Below are 25,366 nucleotides of genomic sequence, written 5' to 3'. Positions count from 1 at the left end.
CTGTTTGAAGTCCAGAATTCTTGGAAGTTAAAACACTTAACTAGTTTGGGAAGTGTTTTAAGTGTTAGATTGCTGCTGTTAATCCCAGTATGAATTTTTGCTGTCTTTGCTTGCCTTTGTAAAGGTTTTCCATCTCAAGTGGAGCCTCAGAAAGTGTCTGAAAGTCCACGGTGACACCGTGGATAGTTTGACAGAGCAGTGGTTAATGTGTACTGCAGAGAGTACCCCCTGTGGATTATGTGTGTGTGTATGTGTGTGCGTGCGTGCGTGCAGTGGAATGTGACTCTTTCATGTGAGCGGTTATAAACGGCTCAATTTTCCTGGGAGTATCCGGTATTGGAGAGTGTGTTCCAGTGTGTGTGTGTGTTGAGATAAAGGAAATGTTTCCCTTCTTTAGTTCTGTCTCACTGGGGAGGTATTTGAAAGGAGGGGGCGTGGTCTCTGCCAGGCCCTCCTCTTTTATGTAGCGGCGCCCTTTTGGCACAGAAGCTTCTATAAACTCCAGAAATTTTTTTGATGTGCGACTAGTGCTACTCGATATTAGGAAAGCTGCAATCTGTGATGTAAATGATCAATAAGGCTGCACAATAAATCGCAAATTTATCAACATCGCAATATTAAGCCGTGAAATATAAATATCGCTAAAGTCGGCAAAAATTGCAATATATGGTAACCTTAAATGTGCTAAAACAATCTTATGGCAGCTTGAAATATTGAATGAATTAAATAAATCCCTTTATGCTTTTGAGCAATCAAATGGACTGCTTTTATATAAGATGCTCGCCCCTTATGCAGACGAGGGTCATTTGGAGTTTAATTTAAGTTATGTAGACTTTTTTTCAAATCAAACGTTTGCAGTGAAATAGAAATTATGTACTGGTATTTAATTGTTTTGCTTTTTGTTAATGTATCGCAAGTTACATTGTCATTGTAATATTGATCACTAATATCACAAGTTTTGCTCATATCGTGCAGCTCTAGTGATCAATATTACAATGTCGATATGACTTGCAATGCAGGAATAGCAAAACAAAAAAAAATTCATATAATTTCCATTTCACTGCAACAGTTTTACCTAAATAAAAGTCAACATTAAAGCTGTGAGCGGCGTTGTATGACCTGTGGGCATTACTCACCTCCACCCTCGCCGCCTTTTGACCCACCCTCACTGTTTGAATGGCTGCTACACAATTCTCACTCTGCCCTTCTGCCCCTGCCACCCTGGCATTAAAAAACATAGCAACCATTTGATTTTTTTTGGTCACCTGGGGAAGACAAACAACTTTATGTAGATTTTAGAAAAATTTAGCAAAAATAAACTTTTGGATTTCATTGGCAATTGAGGTTTTTTGGTAACCACACCCACATTCCTAATATGTTCATATCACATGTCATATCATTTTGTTTGTCTTAGGCCAATATTACATTTTCATAAATTTTCGGTCAAAAATGTGCGAGCAACGGGAAAATGCCACTTTTGCGAGCTTACCACACTAACACCGTTCAAAATCTACAAACTTAAGATAAACTTTTTTCCAAAGTAACTTCTCAATGGTTTTCAAGAGTTATGGGGCAAATTCGAGATGGCCGCGTCTTCTTGAGGTCAAGAAGGAAATCGTTTATGGTTGTGGACTGAAGCCGATGGTGTATGTGAAATTTAATCAAGATTGCTCAAACAAAAATGTTCTTTTCCCATATAGTGTAAAAATGTGAAAACCGCCAAATTTCAAAATGGCTCCCAAACCACAGGTCTTTTGACCATCCCATAATAATTTCAACACCTCTTTTGAATGTCGCCAAACGTTTGTTTTGGTTTCGTGAGTAGATTTTTAAATATTTTTTTAGCCTGCAAGAGATTTTTCATAGTTTGGATGGTTTCTCCCTCCAAAAAGTGATTGTTCCCTATGTCAAAAATGTATTTTCTCCAGGTCCTAGGTGTGTGCATATTTTAGTGAGTTTTTGAGTATGTGGCAGGGGTGACATTTTTGCTCAAAGGTGCAGTAAGAAAGAAGAATTGAAAAAACCATCTGGTCCCTGCTGTAGGACAGAGTGACTTCAGTTATTCTGTTAGTCATCTCAATAGGACACAGGTAAGAACTTGTCTGTCGGGGAAACTCAACAAAGAATAATTATCTACAGTACCTTTTTGGTAGTACTGGCCAATACTAACATGATCAACAATTAAAAAATCTGTAGGGATTGTGTGCTTGGCCTTTTTTTTTTTGAAAACACAATGGTTTCTCTGTCTATGGATGAATTGATATTTTACTATGGCAAGTTCTGGGTAAGGAAAACCAACATGTTAATATTGTAAGGTTTCGAACATGTGCGGTTAAATGCTACTGTTTCCTATTGTATCTTTTTATGTTATAGGCAAAAAAAGAAAAACCTCTACAGTACCTCAATCCAAATGGTATTTTCTAATATTGATATTATTTATTAGTTTCATTTTGAAACCATTTTATAATGGCATTGGTTGATTTGATTAACAACTTGCCATAGACTAACCGATCTGGTTGGATCGTAGGAATATAAATCGATTCATTGATCAAGTCAAATGATCGTTTCAGCGCACAGTTTACACCATCATTTGCAATACTCATGTCGCACAAGCTGATGTCATGATGACGATACATTTTCAATTTATTGTGCAAGCCTAAAGGCATTCAAAAAACGTTCTTTATTCAATGCTTATAGACTTCAGCTGTTGAAGCTTTATTTTCTAGGGCATGAAATGTATAAAAATGCAGACGTACCTAAGTCATCTTGCTTCTATGTTGATCTGAAATGGAATTGATACTGTAGACAAATTCATAGGCTCTATTACACCCCTTTTTTGACAAGAACTTTTAATGACCATGCAGTCAGCTTTAGAGTTGACCACATGTTTGATTTAGTGGGATTGATGCTGTGGAGTTCAACATTTTTACTCCAAAAGTGTATCTTTAGGTTATAGTGTTTCACAGTTTCTTGCATTTCATCGATGACTTACAAAGGATCCTGGTATCTACTCCAATCAGAGTTTTCATTTTTCATTTCCTTTAACCCAAATCCTCTTGTAAACAACTCTTTTATGTCTACGTTTTGTGTGTTTTCTTTTTGGGAGAATCTGCTCGTCCTTTGTGTTCGGTGGCGTCACATGTCATCACCAGAGGATTTATCATCCAGCTATGCAGCCTCTGCAGCGCTGATGCTCTGTAATTATGGCTTCTTCTGCTGTATGTTTCTTTTTCATTCATGCTTTCTGTTGCTGTCACTTGTTTCTGTGGAAACCAGCCGCCGACCAGCTAATAACACAGATCTGATTCTCCTCTTTTCTACTGCTTTGTGTGTGTGTGATTTTTTGTGTGTGTGAAAGAGTTTCTTTTCTACTTTCTCTTTAACTTTAGCAGATATTTATGAAGGGGTGAAGCTCTAAAAGCAACTTCAGGGGTAACTTGGATGAAAACAGTGAAATCATTGCATTTTTTCAAAAAAACAGCCGTGATTCCTAAAGAATAAAGAAAAGTTTGTTTCCATCTGCAGATCCAAATTTAAAATGTTTATTTTTTTATTTAGAGAAACTTTTAAATCAATCATTTTTTTTGAATGCTAGAACCTTATTGAGTCGTACCAAATGGTCACTCTGAAATAATATATAAATGAAGTATTTTTTATTTAGCAAAAAAGAGAATTACATATCGTAAGCATCAAAATGCTGCCGGAAATCAGGAGGATTGGAGAAAACTACTCGCGTCAGGTCTGCATTCAAAGTTTGTCCTGAATCACTCGGTTACATTTTTTTAGTGCAGAAAAAATAACTTTTTTACTATCAGGTTAGAGGTTTTCACAGAGTTTTGAATAAGTTCCTTTTTGAGTCTTGGCCTTAAGGTGTGCAAGAGGAAATCTGAAAGCCTGAAGAGGAGGAGGAGAAAATATATGATGGAGGGCATCAGAAAGGACCAACAGGGCGGGAGAGATGGAAAGTATTTCCGGCGTTAAAACGTTCCGTGGTTGATGGCTATCAGCGGCAGAGCCGAGCATTGTGGGACATGCTGCTCGACAGGAAGTGGATGTCAGATTAGGGGCAGCGACGGCATCTCAGGACAGAGATGGACCAGAGGCTCCTCCTGGTGTATCCAGACGTCCTCGAAAGAGACTCTGCGTTCATCAGGACAGGGAAACTTGCATGAAAGTGTGGCGCTCCATTCAAGCTGTTGTTCTCCAAATGCTTCATTTCTCATTTCTGCTTTTATCAATTTGCTGCTCCTGTTTTTACTTGTTCTTCTCCAAGCCACAATCACTTCATATTTAAACCAAAAGGATTTTCAAAATTAATTTTGCGTCAATTTAGAAAGAAAAAAAAAACAGTAAAGAAAGGTGGAAGTCTTTTAGTGTTTAACATCCTTAAAGACCCACTCCTATGAAAATTTTATTGTTTTAAGTTTTTACATCTCCTTGTAGCATTTTATTGATGATGGACATGTATAACAAAATAATCTTAAAAGCACCTTTCTGAGCATCTCTTTATTCAAATCATTGTTACACAGGACCTGACGAAAAAATGCCAGTTGAAATGGATCATAATTGTGATATAGAAAAATACGACATGCGACATGCTTCCGTCTCCGCTCCATTCTGATGCATCCCCTTGTAGACTTACTAGATCCATGAACGTCTTTGTTTTCCTCGTCTGTTAGCTTAATGTTAGGTAGGGACTGTGAGGGCCTACAAGCAGGAGAGCATATATACGGAGAGCTCTCAGTTATTGATGAGGGGAAAAGGGGCGGGGTTGCTCTGCGCCAACGCTCCCGCCCACAGCTGTACTAGAAAACAGCAGATCTTTTTTTTTTTTGGCTAAAAATGGCATAATTATAATAAAATTACCACTGGCAAAGCTTTTGCAGGTGTTCTTTATATATATTCTAATATATTCTATATTCTAAACTCATAGTCTGTATTGATCTACAGCCCCTCCACAATCTCACATGTATTTTTGTGATAATTGTGGCAGAAAAAGCTGGAAGCTGCAGCTGTTTTTTCTAAAAGATGTAACAAAAGTTAAGTTAAAAGATTTAAAAACTGTTTGATGTGTGTTCAAGTGGTTTCAAGACGTTTAACAAGGACGACTAACTTTGCGCTGAGACGCTGTCACTTTAACCCAATGCATCATGGGAGTTGTGGTGCAAACAGCCGCCAAATGCAGACAGACTCTGAGCTTCATTGTTTTTTTCACCTTTTCCACGGTCTACCTGATTCTGTGGAAAGCTACAAAAAAATACCAGCTAAAGACGAGCTTTAGCTGGTATTTTTGTTGGAACTGAGAGACTTTATTAGCAGAATCAGAACAAGGAAGTAAAGACTTTAACCACTTCTGATTGGTCAGACTGATGACGTGTGATTAAGTCTCCAAGAATGATTGGTGGAGATTGTTAAAGGGGCGGGACATTTCCGAAAACAGCGAAATCGTGGTACCGTCATTCTTATCAAAATGTCTTTAATTTAATCAAATAAACACAAAGAAAAAATATTTTACGATCTTTTATGTTCCTAACTACTCAGTGTTTAATCAGGGCCTGTTTGGATGAACAAAGAGCTGATATCCTGGAGATGGAAAAATGTTTTTAGATCAGTTAATGAGGGGAATTTCCCACGGCACACTGGTTGAAAAACACTGTTCTAAAGATAAAACTGACCTGTCTCAGTATGTTTTAAAAAATATAACCCCTTTTCCACTTAAACTAAACCCATTTTGCACTTTACTAAAAAAACTCTACAATAAATAAATAACCTAAACTTATAGAATTCTTGTTTTATCTATTTAAATTAAACTGAAGCGCTCAGAACAGCAGGAAAAATGATAAAAGCTAAAAGGCTTAAACACCACCTCATCCAATTTTTTTAATTGTGTGTGTGTACGTACATACATATATGTATACATATATGTTTGTACGTATATACATATATGTATATATATATGTATATACGTATGAACTCTGAACAACTCTGATTATATATATAAAACATACATATACGTATACATGTATGTATGTTTTAAATATACAATCTCAGAGTTGTTAAACTCACATTTTAAGGTTTTATAGACAGTTTGTCAACTTTTTTAAAACGACAAGAATCAGTTAATGGATGCAAATGACCAGATATGTTCTCTGTTTGTTTAATCAAAAGAAAAAAAGCTGGATATGTCACTGCATATGGATATGGATATGGTTTTAAACATTGATATGGATATGGATATAAACATTGAAGAAACCAATGGGTTAACGATTGGGGCTGTGTTCTGCTCTTTACACTCTAAACTCATCAGATGAACAACACGAGTGACCGTTCCTCCTGCTCTGAAAGTTTTGTTTCTGCTACACATTAGAGCATCATTTCCAATCATCACCACAGGTGTTTTTGTGCTTGTTTGTGGATCTGGGGCCTTCGACTCATCATATCAGAGCTCTAGTGACTCACAAAAGATCTTTTTACACCTTTTCTTTCCTCTACACACTCACACAGAGACACACACCATCCCATCAGGGCGTATTTTCAGGAAAAAGGAGATCTGGTTACCCGCGAGTTCCCTTATTCAGCAGCTCAGTTTAGTAACAAGCTGTTAGATTTAGGCTATCCCATAAAAAACAGAAGGAAAATGGACAAAAAAGCTGCTCTGTGTTTTGAAAAATCTGATTTTAATCTTTTATCCAGGTGTTTTGACTGACGATAACACAGATTAGGAGATTAGGGAAACAAGTTACACCTAGTAATGATGTAACTGCATCACGAATGCTGCCCCCATGTGGTTATTGTGCTTTTTTTTTTTAATATCTGAGCTAAAATTTTTGGAAGAAAGAAATTCCACTTTTTTTTTACCTGAGTGTGTGTAGCAAGAAGGAATTTGAGTGTTGTTTTGTTTTTTTGTGTATAGAAGGGATGACCGATTGCACAAAGATGGAACAGGAGGCAAAAAGAAGGGGGGAATGATGAATCAGGGAAAACAGGGGTAAACGTATGCAGAAATCTGCCACCATGTTGTTGCTCAGCTCCAAAACCCAAATGTTGACGGGACAAGCTGTGCACCGGCACAGGTGTGAGATGACGAATCTGTTTTGGTTTAGTCAGTTGTGCGTTTACCTCTTCTAGGGTTACTCACCTGAGTGGACGGGCATCGCCAGATCTCTGTGGTCATCAGTGACTGAGGTAGTTTGTGAGGGTGGAGGGCAGAAGCTGCTGTGCCCCCATGCTGGCAAAGGAGGAAATGAGGAAATTTCCTGAACGACAGTTAAGCGTGTCGACACATCTGTCCGCTGAAAACCTCCCGTCCTGTTCTCGTGTTTGTGTGTAAGCCCCTCCCTTTCGACCACCGGAGCATGCTGACGCCTCCCTGAACATTTCAGTCATTTTCAGGAGTTGGGGTCTGTGTGAAGGATGTGTTTGAGGGTGACGTTGACTGAGCGGTCCTAGGAAATTTGGGCCAGCTCACCACATGCCAAGAAAGAGCTCTCTGTCACCATATGCTCCCCTCCTTCCCCAATCACACATAAGTGCTGTTGCTGTGGAAACGGGATGCTGCTTAAAATGAATGAACTGACAATGAACTCTGTGACCCTCGAAAGCTGAGACGTGATAGAAAAGACAGGATGTCCTTGAATATTTTAGATGTTGCTGTTCAGGCTTTGTGTCCCATCACAAACCTTCAGCGTCGTTTTTTTCCTCTTTAAGGATTTTGGAGGCAAACATCTGGAGCTTATGTTTAGATGAGCGTCTCACTAACATTCTACAATATTAGAAAGCAACAGGAAAACACCCCGTTCATCTGAAACAAAAAACATAAGAATGTGATGCAAGAGAACTGGAGTTTTTTTAAGCGCATCATTCTTATATGACTGATAAAATGCTTTACAGTAAAGTAAAAAACAGAAGGAATTCTGACTTGGGAACAGCAAATGCAGCATGATTTAAGTTCTGGGTGGAGTTATAGCAGCTGAGTGATCAAAACCTTCTTTTTTATCCATTTAAAAGACCTGCTCAAATGAAAATTGTGTTTTTGATATTTTTAACATGTTTTTGAAGCATATTATTTGATAATGGAGGACAAATTTTAAGAAAATTCAGTTTAAAAAATGCATTTCCGAGTATTTCTCTATTCAAATCGTTGTGAATCAGGAGCAGAAGAAAAAAAATATTATAAAAAAAATATTTGTAACAAAGATATTATGCTGGACGAGCCACAAGCCTTCTCCAAGCTCTCAGCAACAGGGAAGGGGCGGGGTTACTCTGTGCCAAAGGTCCCGCCCACAGCTCGGAGGCAAACTTGTAATAAACACAAAATGGCATAATAATAATTTATAGAACACTTTTAACATGAGAGAGCTCTGCAGCATCACCAAGAAGATCAGAGGTTTCCTCACGTTTGACACACAGGTGATGGAAAAATCTCCAAAACCATAAACTACAATACAATAGAAGCTGGCTGGACTATAAATTGGTCTTAGCATCGATTCAATCGCCTGCAAAGAATTTAAAAAAATAATCAAACTTTTGCTAATTAACATAGTTTTAGGATAAATAAATGGTTCATCCATGTATTCACACCTTTATTTATGGGTTATTTCTACAATTTTATAGTTTGGTGGGAAATTATTTATACTTAAACATCTTGGACCCTTCCTTTTTCTAGAAACGTGTTGCTGTAAGGTAGACGTAGAGTGGTCGACCTTTGATCAGAAGATTGCAGGTTAGATTCCTTCCTTGTCTGCCCGTGTGAGGATGATACCGATGGTTATAGGCTGACGCCATGTATGACTGGGTGAATGTGACTCTGACTGTAAAACGCTTTGGGCCTTTAAGGAAGGTAGAAAAATGCTATATAATATATATAAAAACGCATTTCTTTCATGTTTGAAATGTTTTTTATTTGATGTTTCTTGTAGTTTATTATTCTTGCATTTGCATTCCACTGTAGTTCTTCTGCATAGTATAACTTAGTGTAGCAACTTCATCACTTGAATGATGATAAACCTTTCATAGCTACAGTCAGACTGCTTGAGAGTAATGACTCGAGAACGTCAAAAGTGCGAAGATGAAACTGGACTTCTGCATGCAGACAAATAAATGAGGAGGATAAATCCTCATCAACCTGTAAAGGGCAGTATTGATCCTCCAGTGGTTCTTGGTGTGAAAATAAAATCCCTGCAGTAACAGGAAGGGGGTGGAGACATGCGGACTCGGCTTCAAACACATCTGTGAAATCGTTTCTTTCTGTAGTTCTGATGCTGACGAGGATTAAAGTGCAGATTCCCACCTTCGTGGCCTTTAAATGTCGAGCTGCGACCTTTCTGTGGTCGGCTGGCCTCTGCCGGTTGAAACGGTTTGAGGTTTGTTTGGGTGATATGCAGGTTCAAACGATGTTGAATCAAACCATCAGGTGAGAGCCTGATCTGTATTGTTGTGAAGCCTCTGTGTTCGTCAGATTCATGTGTCTCCAGTCATCCTCCAATCAGATCACTGCAGTCCTTTTTCATGGTTGCTTGATTACAGGATCTTTTTTTCTTTTTTTAATTAGACCACAATGAACTGACACTTATTCTTTCTACAGACACCATTAAAGCATTTATAGTGTTTACTAGCAAACATTGGAGCTCAAGATGCAAATGTATCAAATATTAAGTGGAGGGACTTTTTCTGCTGGTGATGAAGCAGATCTAAGATAAGAGATAAACAACTATTAAAATATTGTTATTCTAGCAGAAAAAAGTTATAAAAAGGGTCATTTGGACGTAGTCACATGCACCCGTATGGTTGGTTGACCTGTACGGGTGCTGGAGGTTTTTGGGTTGTCTGGTCTGTAGAGGATGGAGAAGAGCAGCTCCACCTTAAGGGGAGCACAGGTGCCTCTTGCAGTTCCATGAAAATGGAACGTCCCGTTGTTGTGCGTGTGGCAAGTTTACCGTGACGTATTAGTAAGGTTAATGGAAGTTGCACACAGTTATGATGTACGGGTGAAGCTGCGATATGGTGTCCTTATGCCACACTCTAGTCAGAAGTAAGGTGTGAGACTGGCTCCTTACTGCTGCATGTACAGAATGTGTATGCCAGACCGAACTGCCAGGCACATTGTGCAGTCAACAGGATTTGGGGGCAGGAGTTAAAAGAATGTAAAAAAAATTGGATGACATGCCTGCATTTCACCAACTTCACCCTTACGTTTTGCATAAGTGTTCACTATGACTTGTCGTCCGTAGCATGGCCGTAGTAAAGTGTGCATGAGCATTTTCTCTCTACGGGCTCACAGACCGTCCTCAAACCTTAATATTTCATGATGTGTGCTCCGCACTATTGTCCCCTGCAGACAGGAAAGGACAGTTGGGACCAAGGCTTTAACCCAAATGACCCTTTTTTAAATAACCGTTTGTACCATGTAACCATTCTGAATGAACAAGTCTTATCATAGTTAATCATACACTTTTACATAATTTTATATTATTCTAACATTTAAACAATGTCTAAGAAAATAATGGTTTCTTAGTGGTACAAATGAAAGTTATATTGATGTTTTCTTCTCTTAAATACATTTTTCTGGAAAATCACGTTTCAGAAACATCTACTGTTTATCATTGGACGTTGGGTAATAATCAAATTCGGTTTCTACATGGTTGTCAGTTGCTGCCTCTGCAAGAAATGTAATGGAACTGTTTTTCGAAAGAAATCCATGAATCAATTTAAATCTTTTAAAGTGCAAATGCAATAACGAAATTTAAAATCCACAAATGTTTCCAGCCAAAACACTTTTTTTTTTACTTAGTAAAAAAGTATAATTTAATAAAAAAATGTTCCATCTATAATACAGCTCATTGTGTACCAGTTCTTAGAACCAAACAAAACAGAACTTGAAAAACCATTTGGAGAATAAACTTAAAAAAAGTAAAAAACAATTTTAATATGCATTAATTCCAAAATTTGTTAGTGATGTGCAGACTTAAGAAGATACAAGAATGAAAAATCATCTTTAAAAGTGATTTTCATTATTGCTAATATTCTTCTTCATGAGATAGAATTTAACAGGAATCTAGGGAAAAAAGGAAGACAGAAGGAATGATTTTATGACAGAACTGTTTGGGGAAAAAGCTCAGTAGCTTCTGTAGAAGCTAACGAGCTCAGCTGGAGTTGCCGGGAGTCTAACTGTGCCCCCCAGCTGCGGTTAGTTCTCTGTTCAGAAACGGAACGAATAAAAAAAATCATTAAAGGTTCTTAAGGTGAGATGGGAGGAGCAGCTTTGCTCCGTCAGGTAGGAGGGGGTGACATTTAGAGGTGATGCAGCTCCTGGCAGGTCGTAGGGTAAATTCTCAGTCAGACGGGGAAGGTGGTGGTGGTGGGGGTTAAAAGTCTTCCTGTATCCCCTTAAATCAGTTCTTCATGGGGGCGATTAGTAGAGTCTGGCTGGTGTGAAAGTGCTGTGACCGTCTGCATGCCTGCTGTCTCTTATTATACACTCCCAGGGGGGAGGGCTGTGACACGCTCGCACACACCCACACACGCGCCGCCCCCCCCCCACACACACACAGACTTCGCCTGCATCACCCATGTGGAAGGAGCAGACCAGACACCGAAGCGTATGCGCTGAGGACGACTCCTTTTTCCTGTGGTGCGCTGTATGACAGACGAGCCGTGACGCCGGATCTGGCTCAGCAGAGAGACGCTCGCCAGAGGAGATTCATGGAAGCAGCTGGAATGACGGAAGGATCCCAGTGAAGAAGATGCCCGTTCTGTCCTGTAATAACAGGGAGAAGTGGTAGCTCCTTCAACTGTCCTCCTCAACAGGACTGAATTGATGTGAGTGAAGGAGAAGTTGTAGACCTCGTGGGGTTGTCTGGTTTATATATGCCAACCTAAAGGTTCAGAAAGCGGTCCACATGCTGCAGATGGTTCGAACCCTCACCCAGTTCAGCATCGCTCTGGAGGAGATGAATGAGAGCGGGGAGAACACGGGAGATGACGGAGGTGGTGGTGGTGGAGAGGAGGTGTTGGACAGAGAAGCAGGAGATCAGTTCAGGAACTCCAATGCCAGTTTGAATGGATTCTGTGCTGGAAGCCCCAGTGGAGAGGTAAGGCTGGTGCTTCTTGGGTGATGTTTTCTGGACTGAAAGACCGTCTTTCACTGGTTCATGTCCTCCATCCTTCCTCTGAGACGTCTGTCTGCAGAGGATGGTGTCTCTTTCATCAGCTCCGTCTCTGTCACTTCTGTCCATAATAGAATTAGAGCAGAGTGAATCACACGCTTAACTACCACATATAAATACTCAACCCACTCACTGTTTGTCCTTCGGCACTCCCCCTTGAATCTACAGACAAACACATGACGCTTTTGAGTTTATTTCTGTTCATTTTGCATCACTTTTGTGGGTCTGAAGGTCTGAAAATGCTCAGGAAAACTGTGGATTACACTTGTATGATCACACACTGCAGACATCTTATTAGACAGCTTGTTAATCCTCTAAAGTGTGTGTTTGTGTGTGTGTTTGTTTGTTTGTGTGTTTGTGATGCATGTGAAGACAGACAAGATTTTTTTAAACAATATCAGGGTAGAAAATCTATATTTTAAAGATCACACTTTTCTTAACTTTGTGACCAAAACGAACGACTTAAAAAGTTTAAGGACCCATTCCGGTCATCTTTTGATCTATTTTCAAAGTGTTCCCAGTGGTCTTTTAATTATGACGAAGCACTTTTTAGTCAAAATGTCATTTTCTAGGACATAGTTTTTGCAGAGCGGCAGGAGTTCATTAGAAATTCCCCCTCTGAGTTGTGGGCGGGACTGCTGCTGAGAGCTCTCTGTTTACACGGTCTCCCTCTAGCTCACTGACCCTTAAAGCCCCACCCTAAGATTATCAGCGTATAGCGGCCAGCAATATTGGAGCTATCCAGTCGGACAGTTTCGAGTCAGATTCCAGCTCAGACGAGGAAAACTAAGACGTATAATGATCTATTTCAGTACAAGTGAATGCATCAGAATGGAGCGGAGCAGGGAGCTTGTGGCCCACCCAGCATATTTTCTATGCAGCAAATGCACACTTTTATGCCTGCGTCTGTGTAACAACGATCTGAAATAGAAAATACTCAGAAATGCAATTTTGAGCTAAATTTTCTTTACACATGTCAGAATATATATATATATATATATATATATATATATATATATATATATATATATATATATATATACACAGGATATCAGAAAAATGTCACAGAACATGTTAAAAACACCACAAACATTTTTTTTATCACAGTGGGTTTTTGTATTTTTCAGATGCCTAAGTTGTCATTTTTACAATGAAAACTTAAATCATTAGATTGATTCTTGAACTGTTGGAAAAGAAGTGCAGAGTCTGAACTGACAGGAGGAGGTGATGAAGGAGCAGTCAGGAGGAGTGCGTGAAGCAGATGGGAGAACATAGGAAATGCGCAACCTGGAGATGTGGAAATGTCGCAGAAATATAGAGGTGAACTGAGGGAGCAAAAGGTGGAGGAAGAGGCGCGCTGCTTTTGCTTCAACCAAGTGGTTGCCAGGGGAAACTGTATCCACAGGAAGTACGGGGTGAAAGGGGGCAAAGGCGCAGAATGGGAGGAATGAAAGCAGTGAGATGAGGAAAGATGATTTTAAGATCAGATCTCTGTGAGAAACATTCAGCAATGCTGACAATAATTCGATTTTTAAAAAAAATCTTCAGTTTATGTTTGTCTTTTCTAACAAAAGTTTTGTTTCTGGTTTCCAACATCAGTTGTGTTTAGGATGAACAGCACACGGATGAAATCAGACAACCTTTGACTTCTCAGTCATTAGGCATCTTAAACCTAGAAAGCTGAAAACCTGAGCTTTAGCAAAGCTGCAGTTTTAACAGTAGAGGACCTGGGTGTCCGCCCTCCGTCAGCGCCGGATCCTCGCTTCTTTGTGATGGAGATGACTCCATGAACTTTCTGGTCTTCTAGGGGTCAACCACGGGGAGAGCAGGTCGTCTGCATCTCAGTAAAGTTGGAATAGAATTCACATATGAATAGAAATAAACAGCTAGTGCTAAATATTTGATAGCATTTACAGCCTCACACATGAAGGCCTCATTCTGCACGTGCTCGTCTTTTCCACGGGGTAAAAAAGAGGTCACCCACTGAAGGAAAGTGATGTTTAATGACACTAAATTGAATTCAGCTGTGGCAGTAATGAGGTGCTTAAATCCGTTTTTAGGTTCAAGCAAAGTGCTCGTTTTGGGAATAGGACGTTTTTTTTTTGTCTGAACATGAAAGATTAAGGCTGAAAATTGAGACCCTTAGATATCAGACCCGCAGCTCTCTGTTTAGACGGACAGTCGGGCGGCGGTTTGCCGTTCATCTTTGTTGAAAGGACACCCTGACTAAAACGGCAAACATCCAGAGGAACATTTGTGAGCGAGGAGCAGACGGCGATGTTTGGGCCGCGAGGATTGAATTACACAAACGCAGCCCGTCTTTGAGCTCATACCCTTTTCCTCAGACGAGGATTGTTAAAAAGATCAGCAGGTTCTTGTTTCAGCAGCAGAAAAATTCAGTGACTCATGGGGCTTTTTGGACATTTTTGAGATTAAGGTGATGCTAAATGGGATTTAAAAAAAGAAACTGACGTTCCTGCTTGTAATGTCAAATCAAGTGAGGTAACGTTTGGAGTTACCAAAGATATGAAAAATGATCTGCGACACTGTCTGTGTTGAACAGTGTGACTGAATAAAGTTTAGCTTAGTTTACAATCTTTGAGAAATATGTAAGTTGAGCTTTTCAGGCTGTTTTCTGTGTTAACCACTTAAAACTCACAATCTGATTTAAACTCAGACTTTTTAAGGATTTTTAACAGAATGTAAAAGTTACAACGGAAAAAGAAGCCAAATTATTTTTTCTGATTTTAAATCTTAGAAAAAAAACAACTCAGAAATAGAAAGGGGGAGAAAAATAGTCCACGTAGGAATTCAGGGGAAAACGATGATTAATTCACGGCAAGTGCAGATAAATGAGGATGTTTAAAGCAAACCGTGGGGGCTCAAAGGTTTGGCAAAATAAAACAACAAAAGGTTTAAAAAAAATGTTGTTTTTAGGATTATTTTCAGATTATCGCATCGTTTTATCTGTCAATTTCTTCTGACATGAAAATTCAGACAAAGTAACAAACGGTGGCGTCTGTTTCAGTTAAAAATCATTTCAGCATTTAAAAAAAAAAATCACAAAGTGTAATTTTACTTTGCAATAAAATTGGACACATTACCTGGAAAATTAAATATGGAAAATTGAAATTGAAAATAAATGAATTGTATGAATGCCATACATCCAATATCTGTCATTACTTTAAAATATTTTTAAAACTGTAAGATTATGTTAACATTCATATATTCATATATTGATGGCATGTGAACAACTATTTATCTTTGTTTAGCTCAATATTAAAGTCTCTATATAAATGTATGTCAAAGATTTCTAGTTTTGTAGCAACAAACGTTTATTGTTATTTGAAGTTTGAGCAGATTTATGAAATGAATCCTCACATAAGAAGTTAAAAAATGTTCATTTAAGCTTTTCTTTCTGAGAGGGGTCAACTGATCATTGGCCAGGCTGATTATCGGCGCAGATACTGTATTTGTTATTTTAACGCAAATTGGTATTGGCCTTTTATTTTAATTAGACTGGTCACTAGTTGTTTTGGCTTTCTCTAGCATTGTCCCGCCCACAGCGCCATCTGGATGGTTATGCAAGTCTTGCTACTACCAACTAGGGCTGTCACTTTTAACTCTTTTTCACAAATGTCTTAAAATGGCGTTAAACTCGCATTAGAGGTTGAATGTGAGCTCTCTGCCTTTTTGTTGGAGAACACGCAGAACAACTTTGCTTTTTCACATTGGTTTTATTTATAGCTTATTTGTTTAAGCTAAAACATGAAATTCCTTTTTTTTTTAATGGCTACAACATAAAAACTAAAAGACATTTTCAGAAACCTTGGTTTCTGCAAAACGTTTTAATCTGTAAATGTCTCTGAAATAAGGCTCACTGTGGAAGAACTTCCCATCGGGTCTTCTGCTTCTCTGTTTCTGTCCTGCTGCTCCAACACGCCGTGTACGTTTCCTGACACCAAAATGCATTTTCTGTGTGTGCGATCCAGTGCTGCTGCTGTTTGTTGTGTTTTTGCGGCTTTTGTTTGACAGGAGCTGCAGTGAATCTGCGTCTGCGGCGCTTTCACAGCATGAGGCCAGTGTGTCCGGTGACCGCGCAGCCTCTCGGCTGAGGTTTCCATGGGAACCCAGCTAGCAAAAGGAAACTGGCATTCCTCACATTATTTCACCTTTTTTTTTGTGCTTTTGTGTGTGTGTAATCTGATCAAGACAGCAGCAGTCTGATCAAAGCAGGACTTTTCCTCGTCTGGTTGTTGCAGCAACATGGCCATCGGTTCTGCAGCTGCTGGAGAACGACAGCTGCACGTGTGCAGCAGCAGCCAGAGCTGCACTCGTTAACTCCAGACAGTCATGGGAGCCATGCGGGTGGATCTGCATTTGTTTGATTTGATCTACTGTGATGAGGCTTAATTAGTGTGAAGCCGTCACGCTGCTGCAGCTGTAAGCTTGTGGAGTGCAGTTTGTGTTCAGACTCTGCAGCTGTCATCAGTCAAGTTTGTCACGATTATATCCAAAATAGATAATGCTTTTACTCTCTTACAATCTGCAAAATGCTAAAATGACTAATTAATTTTTTTTAAATTAAATTGAAAGTCAATGAAAAATATATAAATATGTCAATATAAATGCATATAACAGAGGAGGAAGTAAAATGAGTAATTCAGAAAGAAATACAAATATTTTCTGAACAAATGTAGCTTTTTCCTCTAACCAGCAATAGTTTCTTTATTCATTTATCCATTGAACCTTCCCAGTTTAGAAATTGAAAGTTAAACTTTTTTAGGGGAGTTTGCAGGAATCTGCATTCGGAGCAGAAAAAAGGCATTTTCTGCTTTGTGTACGTTTTTAAAATTAAATCAGGAAAGTTTGTTCTTTAGATGAAACACTTTCTTTAAAGACCCACTCAAATGAAAATGGTGTTCTTTTGTTTTCTAACAGATGTTACAGTTTTTGACATGTTCTTGTGGCATTTTTCTGATGATGGAATACATGTCTAAAGAAAATTAAGCTTAAAATTTCATTGCTGAGTATTTTTTTTTATTCAAATCGTGAATCAGTGTTGGATCAGTGACCTGTCTATGGTGGACCCTACCTTTGTTCTGCAGTTATTGGGACGGGCACCAGCAACCCCTAAATGGGTTATAAGACCCTTTTATGGAAAAAAGGGTCTTATAACCGGATGCATCCACTTGTAGCTGACTAGATCCATGTTTTCCATGTCAGACCTGGCATCTGGCCGTTTCTATTGCACCTGTAATGTTAGGCTTGGGCTCTAAGCCAGAGGGGAGGCGCTTAAACAGAGAGCTCTCAGCTAGGAAGGGGAAGGGGGGGATCAGGGCTTCTCCACACCAACGGACCTGCCCACAACTCAGAGGCAGATTTCTAATGAACTCCTGCCGCTCTGCAGAAGATATGTCCTAGAAAACAACAGGTTTGGGGATTTTGGCTGACAATGGCACAATCATAGTTAAAAGATCACTGTGAAAAGATGATTGGAGTCTTTGAGGGTTTATCTAAATACTTGAATTATAAACCAGACAACAGATCTTTTATCTTTTTATGGGAAAATGTTGATCAGTATTTAGGGTTATGATCTGAGGGTGGGTTTGTTCTGTCCTCCTGAACGGATCCGGATTGGACCTCCAGTTTTAATTAGAGATGAGAACTAGATGATTACTGTTGTTTTGTGTGTTTTCCTCTTTAACCTTGTTTAGTGTCATATCCCCGCGCCCCTTCGACTCAGTGGTGTTTGCGAGTCAAGCATGAGCAAACAGTGGTCAAACAGTTTAGTAACAGAGCACTGATCGTACTTTTTGCTCAACTCTTAATTGCATCATTGAATTAATCTGCTTTTGGGAGCCCCCCCCACCCCTCTACTGTTCAGGGCAGGTTCATCCCTCACAGTGACTCATTCTATTGCAAACAATGCCACACATTCCTCCCATCCAAACACCACCTTTTACCCCCACAGCACCCCGGGGTCCTTCTGGATGGCAAACACTAAACAACCTTTTGGGATCTTCTGTTAAGGTTGTTTGTAGGACACGGAGCTGCCAAAGTGGAGGAGAGGGGGGTTTAAAGACTGACAGAAATGCACATGGACGGGGGGTTTGCCCTGGGCTCCCTCTGACATTTTTTCTAAAGTTCGGTTATTTTAGAAATCTCCCCAGCGACTCCTCACATTCTGACGTCTTCCTCGTTCTGCCCCACGTTCCTCAGTCAGGGGATGGTGTTTGGAACCTTTCTTCATCCTTCTTTTTGTGGCTGAGTCCCATCCACTCTTTCCCTTCCCTCCTTTTGTTTGCTTTCTTGATGCCGTAGGTGTGCTGCAAAGTGCTGCAACGCAGTAGACAAATTATGGCACATTATTTGCTGAGTCATGCTCTGCTACTTAAAGCTTCCGCGTGGAAGACTTGAAGCGCTGCTTCCTGCATCCACATCATTTTTATGATGCATCCAGCCAACGGCGTCTCGTGGGTACAGATTAGTGACATGAAAATCATTGACTGTACATTAGAACTGGACTGACCCCCTCCCCGTGGCGTACCCGCAGGCTCCCATAGATCCCATAGACTTCTATAGAGAAATAAACAGCTAATACTCAATCATTCTATTGGTCAGAATAACCATTCTTGCTCTGCTGCCTTTTATTCTTAATATGCTCTTGAAATTCTGCTTACTGTTGACATCTCTCATCAACGTGGTGGTGTACATATGAAAAAATGGTGACGGAATTGCCTTCATCTGGTGGAGCCGGAATTATATATTGTTCAAGGGCGCTTCAGCACTCCTGGAATCTCCAATAATTTTATGTGGAGATGCAGGATCTGCTGAGCAAGCATAATATTTGGATGATCTTCAACTCATTCTTGTGTGATTGCAGCTGGAAACATCTGTCTTTTAGTTTAACATTCTTGGTCTGTATTTCTTGTACCTGACAAAAACATGAACTACTTGTACTTTTCCACTGTTTGGTACTTGTCACTCTGCACCATAATGTGCTGTGAAACATGGCAATTGATTGAGAGGTTTTTAAACACCAAAAGGATACTCTAGAAAGTTTCTATGACAAAACGTAATACTTTCTATGCTCTTCAGTGACAAATTTTTAATTACGTTCTGAGATTTTTAGTACCAGTACTTTATCTTTACATGATCTATTCTTTACAATTTTGTCTGGGATAATATCCTAAATTCTAAATTTAGTTATCATTCCATTTAGGGCTGCAGGATATGAGGGAAAACATGCAATATTCGATATTGGTTATTAATTTTGCGATAACGATATAATTTGCGGTACATAAACAAAGAGCAAAACAACCAAAAACATCATTCCCATTTCATTGCAACAGTTTAAAAATTATACTCCAAATGACCCTCGTCAACATAGGAGTGGGAACATTTAACATTATAGGGCTCCATCTGATTGGTCAACAAAGTGAAGGGGGTCCATTCGACTAGTCAAATGCATAAAGGGATTGTTTTAACACATTTAACGTATCCATTTATTGCAATTTTCACTGTGTTTTGCGATATCAGAATCAGAAATACTTCATTGATCCCACACATTGGAAATTTGTTTGTCACCATAGCAACTGACAGCAGAGGGAAAAAAAGACTTAGAATGAAATAAAAAAAAAACAAGAACAAAGAAAATGTAGCATAAATGCAAACATCAAGGTAGTATAATTTAAAAAGCTATTTACAGTGCATATTGCACAGCGATAGCGATACATTTGCGGTATATTGTGCAGGCCTAATGCCATTGAACAAATAAATGAAATAATGCTGCAGAACTTCTTCATGCTTTGCTCTACTTAACCAAACATTTAAATTATGAAAAATTTTAGGCTAAATCGGATGCAGACTGCAAGCATTGTTTGTCATTTCCCACCGTGTGCAGACTTTAATACTTAAATTTGAGATTTAGATCTCAGAACCCGCTTCACTTTAATCCGTAACTTTACAGGAATGAAGAATTAATGTGAAATTGTCTCCTATAAACTCACACTGAATTTCCTCACTACATAGTGCACTAAATTTTTTCAGGGTTTTCGAATCTATAATTCCAAATGTGAATTGGAAATTGCGCAGAAGTCTCTGTGAAAAACCATCGTGCATCAGTGCTCACTAGATTGGTCAATGTAGACCAAAGTGCATTGTGTTTTAACGATTTGTTATTAAAAAAACATGAAATAATTTTTGTTTTTTTTATAAATCATCTTAGTTTTCATAAAATGTTTGTATTTATTAGGTTTTCACTTAAGCAAAGGGTTGTCGTCATATTTAGCACTTAAAGAAAAACGAAAGTAGGAAACGTGTCCGAATTATGTTAAAATCCAGGACTCTGGACAATCTTTTAGGAGTGTTGGAGTAGTGTGTGAAGTCAGACAGCCACAGTCGGAACCATCATCCTGTCAATATGTTTGACGGTTAATTGTTGTGGTTGACAGAATGAAAAGCAGCATTTCCATCCAAAAGATGCTGGTTTGTTGCTCATCTGTGAATTCAGACTGTAAAGTTTAATTCTCCTGCACTTTTCCTGCTCTGTCTCCACAGGACATGAGGAAACATGTGATGATGACCCTCCTGGACACAGAACAGTCATATGTGGAGTCTTTGCGCAGCCTTGTTCAGGTAACAAAACTCACAGGTGACCCCACTTCCAGTGAGCTGGTGATTTGTGATTTTAGTCAAGTCCAAGTTGTTTATTCATGATCACAGTTCTCATGCTCAATGTGCCAAAGAAACCCACTCCAAATATTCTGGAACCTGACTGCTGAGAATACTCATGGGTAACAATCATGTTATGTAATCCACTTATTACCATTCATCCTGTCAGTCTTATCCGCTAACCTTATCACATGTCGCTGTCATCAGCATTATCTGCCCCCACACAAACACACACACACACACACACACACACAAACATAGACACTTTCTCCCGTATGCCTGAGTGATCTAAAAGCTCGCTAACCTTTGCCCCAAATCTTAACCCTGCAGTTCATTCCCATTGGTGGGCTAAAACACACACGCATACCTGTTGCCCCGCCCCCACAGCGGTTTACCTGACACAGTCTCCTGTGGGCGGTGTTCAACAGCACTTCAACAGCACTTCCGGTTGCTGTAAGTGTGTCTGCACATCACATAAAGTGAAAAATCCTGCTCTGTGTTCCCATGACGACACGGGGGGGAGTAAGTGTTACCACGGCGACTGCTGCGAGAGTGGAGATATCCTTGAGGGAGGCTGTCAGATGTGGTTCGGATGCGACTGCTCTGCAGCAGTAGCAGCTCAGCTCAGAGCAGAAGTCTGCTGTTTGACTCACATCATGACAGATTTTACTGAAGCTTCACTCAAAAATTTAAAGTCTGTGAATGTTTCCCAGTCATACTGGATAACGCCCCCCCACACACACACAAAAAAAAGAAAGAAAGAGAAAGTGTTTTCTCACAAATTCAATATGAAACCAAATTTTAATTTCAATATTCAAGAACTAGAAATGTTTTGGGAAATTTAGAAAAAAGACTTCTAAAAGCGACAACCAGTGTTGTGTGGCCTGGAGGCGCTACGCCCCCACCCTCGCTGCCCCCTTTGACCCAGTCTCACTGACTGATATGGCGACATGTGCCTTATATTCCATCTCTGCCCCTGCCAAACTTGTCATAGTTGCAGATGAAAAATTGTAGAGAAAACTTTTCTGTTGGTTTTATCTCCATAGCAACCTTTTTGGTGGCAGCCTCTTCCTGAGGTCAAAAGTCAATGCAGCTATGGAGGTGTTTGTAGACTTAACCTGTGTAAGATTATGTGAAGATTGCTGAAAAATAAGTTTTCTTTCCATGTGGGAAAATGAGAAAACTGGTCAATTTCACACTTTGCCACAACACACACCAAGCTGTATCCATAAAAGTTTTAAAACTTCCTTTGTATGTTCCCGGCACGTGGGTTTTGGTTTTGTTAGTGGAGTTTGAACTAAAGTATGAGCCCCATGAGAGATCTTTGCACCGTTCATTTTTTGACAGTTTGGTGTCCTCTTTTTTTTTTTTTTTTGAGTGGGGGGCTTCATTATGTCAAAAATAAATTTTCCGGGGATACTAGGTGTGTGCTAATTTGGGTGAGTTTTTGAGTATTTGAGGCGGTTACGTTTTCGCTTAAAGACGCAGAGGAGAAGAATTGCGTAAAAAAAAAATGTCCAGGAATTCTCTCCATTCCTGCTGACAGTCTCTGGAAATTCCAGACAGTTGTTGAGCATTTAAGTTCCACATTTACGAGACGCTGACTCGATTTTGCAATGCAAATTATTCTAATTTCCTTTTTTTACTCTAATTGGTTTTCAATGCCACTGATTCAAGCAGTGAGACACCAGGTGTGTCTCTAGATTTTGGGTGGAGACCAGCACCTGTCAGATCCACCTCAGACTAACTTCATTCTCCTAATTTTCATGTCAAACAGTTCTCAGTGAGTGATTTTTTTTTTTTTTTTTTTTTTTTGTGTGTGAAATCCGATCGGGTACAGTTTATTAGGAGCACACTGTGCAAGTACAATTGATGTTGGAGAGGAAGACATTTCTGCAGGGAGCAACAAAATCTCTCTTTCAGTGCTTTGTTGAGAAAAGCAATTTTGCACACATTGTACTTCATATTTTAAAAAATGAGAGGATGCAAACCTACACACTAAACTAAAACCCTGCAGCAACCATTTAAAAAGTCACAGATGAAGGGAAGATTCTGCTTTTATGTCTGTTTTTATTGTATATGTTTAAAATACTAAAAGAAAGTTGACTTTTCACTAACATTCTGTGTGTTACTTTGATCTCTGCAAATACAAAGGAGCCTTTTAAAAAAGAAATCCATTAATTACTATATCTAGAATGACATGAGGTGGTTTTTTTGGTGCTCCAAAGTACTTCCAAAGGGCCTAGAAAATAAGTTATTTAATCACTGGAGCAAAAGGAAAGAAAATAGATTTTAATCCATTAATCAGCTTTTTACTTTCTAGGAATTTAAGTTGCTTCAATGCTAGAAATAAAAAGCTGTTAAATTTTCACCTTTTGAAGCTTTTGGATAAAATAAACTATAACTTTAGCAAACCAGTTCGTTAATTAAAGATCCACCCTAATGAAAATGGTGTTTTTGATCTTTTCAACTGTAAATAACTGTAGCTTTTTTTGGATAATGGAGAACATAAAGACAATTAACCTTAAAATAGCATTGCTGAGTATTTTTTTGATTTAAATCATGAATCAGGAGCAGACCAAAATTGACATTAGAATAAGAGCTGATCTTTGACAGAGCCATGTTTGACTTTAAAATATATCAAAGCACAGAATTAACATGTTTTTATTGAAATAGATAAAATGAACAATGTTAAATCCAAACTGTCAGACAACAAAAAATTAAAGTAGTTTATTATCTCATGTAATTGAATTTGAATTTATTTAGGGAGATACAAATTAGATGTAGGATTTGCTTCATTATCTCTTCAGTTCCCTGGTTGTTGACACATTTCCTCTGTTTGTGGTTCTTATCTGGACTCATTTGCTGTGACACATCACTTTGACACCCTGTACCTGCGATGGGCCTCCAGTTTTCATCGTCATGTCCTGCAGCAGCTGTGACTCTCAGCTTTGACACACCTAAGAAGGTGACAGCTGCTGGTGGACACGAAGAACTCACTCATACTGACTCATGCTCACACTGACAAGAACAAAAACAGCTGTTTTTAAGGAAGGTTTTTGATATTTATATATTCATAGCTTTGCTGCACTCACCTCTCAACCAGAAGGTGATGGTTCAAATCCCAGTTCTGTATGGAGTTTACATGGTCTTGTCATGCATGTGTGGATTTTCTCCGGCTTCCTCCCACAGTCCAAAAACATGCTGCATTGGTATTTGGTGACTATTAATGGTCCCTTAGGCGTGAGAGTGTGTGTATGGTTGTTTGTCTTTTTGTGGCCCTACTGTCCAGGATATACCATTGACTGTATGTGAGAACTGGACCAAGTGAGTGAGGCCACCCGTAGAAAATTGCTTACAACAAAATTAAGTCTATTCAATTGCCTTTTCTTTTGGCGATACCGTCGTCACCCTGTTGGAACCAGATTGCGCCAGTGAGCAGTGATTGGTCCTACCACTTGAAAGCTGGCTGCACAAAATCTGTCAAACGTTTTGAATGGTTTATGCGGGAGCCAGCAGGCTCCACCTGCTGTTACTGAGGCATCTGATTGGTCAGTTTAAAACTTGGATAACTTGAACTACAGTAAAAACTATCATGAAAAAAAGAGGATGATCAACAACATGTTAAAACAAGGTATCAGAGCAAGAATGGTTATTCTGACTAATAGAATGACTGAATAATACTTATTTATATCTCTATAAAGGGGGTAGGTTTTTAGCCTCTTGGAATCAGCAGGGACTTCCTGTTTGGAACACCAGGGGTCACTCAGTCCTGTTCTCATATATAGTCGATGGTATGTACCCTTCTTTTGCCCAACAGTGGCGGGGATGGGCTACAGCAGCACTTTGATTTAATTAGATTCGTTGATTTATTTCAGCCATTGTAGTCAAAGCAATAAAGAATTTAGACAAATTTAGAAAACTCATTACAGATATGTTGAAATGCATAGATTAAAAAGAACAAAAAAAAAGTCACTGAAATCACATTTGCTTAATTAAATACGGTGATCATTAACTAAAGTCAAGTAGAGCTTGATTTAATGCTTGAAAAGGAGTGGAAAGAAGGTAACTTGTATAATCCCACTGTATAATCCTACTGAGTTCATTAATTTTATGGTTTTACAGGTTTTGTAATCCTGTTCTGATCCGATAGATTCTTTTCAAGTAACAAAATCAAGTGCTTAGTAATGATTGATTATTGTAATAAAACATTCATTCATGATTTCAGTAAACAGTAACGGTAACCATTATGTAATAATCATTGATTATTAGATCACAATAAACCAGTAATTATTGCTACACATTGCAAATCAAGTAAAGAAAATCAATAGCTTATTGATTGTAATTTAAACATTTCAGTAATAATTATCGCACATTACAATGTAATACTCATTGATTGTAATTAAAAGAGCCTTGACCCTGAACAGGAATAAGCAAGAAAGGGGAATAGGTGGATACCTCTGGTAACTAAAGAAATGAGAAAATGCTAAATGATGTTTTTGTGACTCATCACTGACTCAACATTT

General features: G+C 38.9%; 1 protein-coding gene across 3 annotated transcripts in view; it reads left to right on the top strand.

The window, feature by feature from the left end:
• Positions 1 to 25,366, top strand: part of arhgef17 (Rho guanine nucleotide exchange factor 17) — a 64,252-nt gene that overhangs the window by 25,228 nt on the left and 13,658 nt on the right. For all 3 annotated transcript variants that reach the window (XM_023961337.1, XM_020708378.2, XM_011482768.3), the window contains one exon: positions 20,727 to 20,804. In XM_023961337.1, the coding sequence (XP_023817105.1) occupies positions 20,727 to 20,804 (78 nt within the window). The remainder of the gene's footprint in view (positions 1 to 20,726; positions 20,805 to 25,366) is intronic.

Source organism: Oryzias latipes, chromosome 13 (genome assembly GCF_002234675.1).
Source record: "Oryzias latipes chromosome 13, ASM223467v1".
NCBI lineage: Eukaryota > Metazoa > Chordata > Actinopteri > Beloniformes > Adrianichthyidae > Oryzias > Oryzias latipes.
This window is presented reverse-complemented; position numbering and strand designations above follow the sequence as displayed.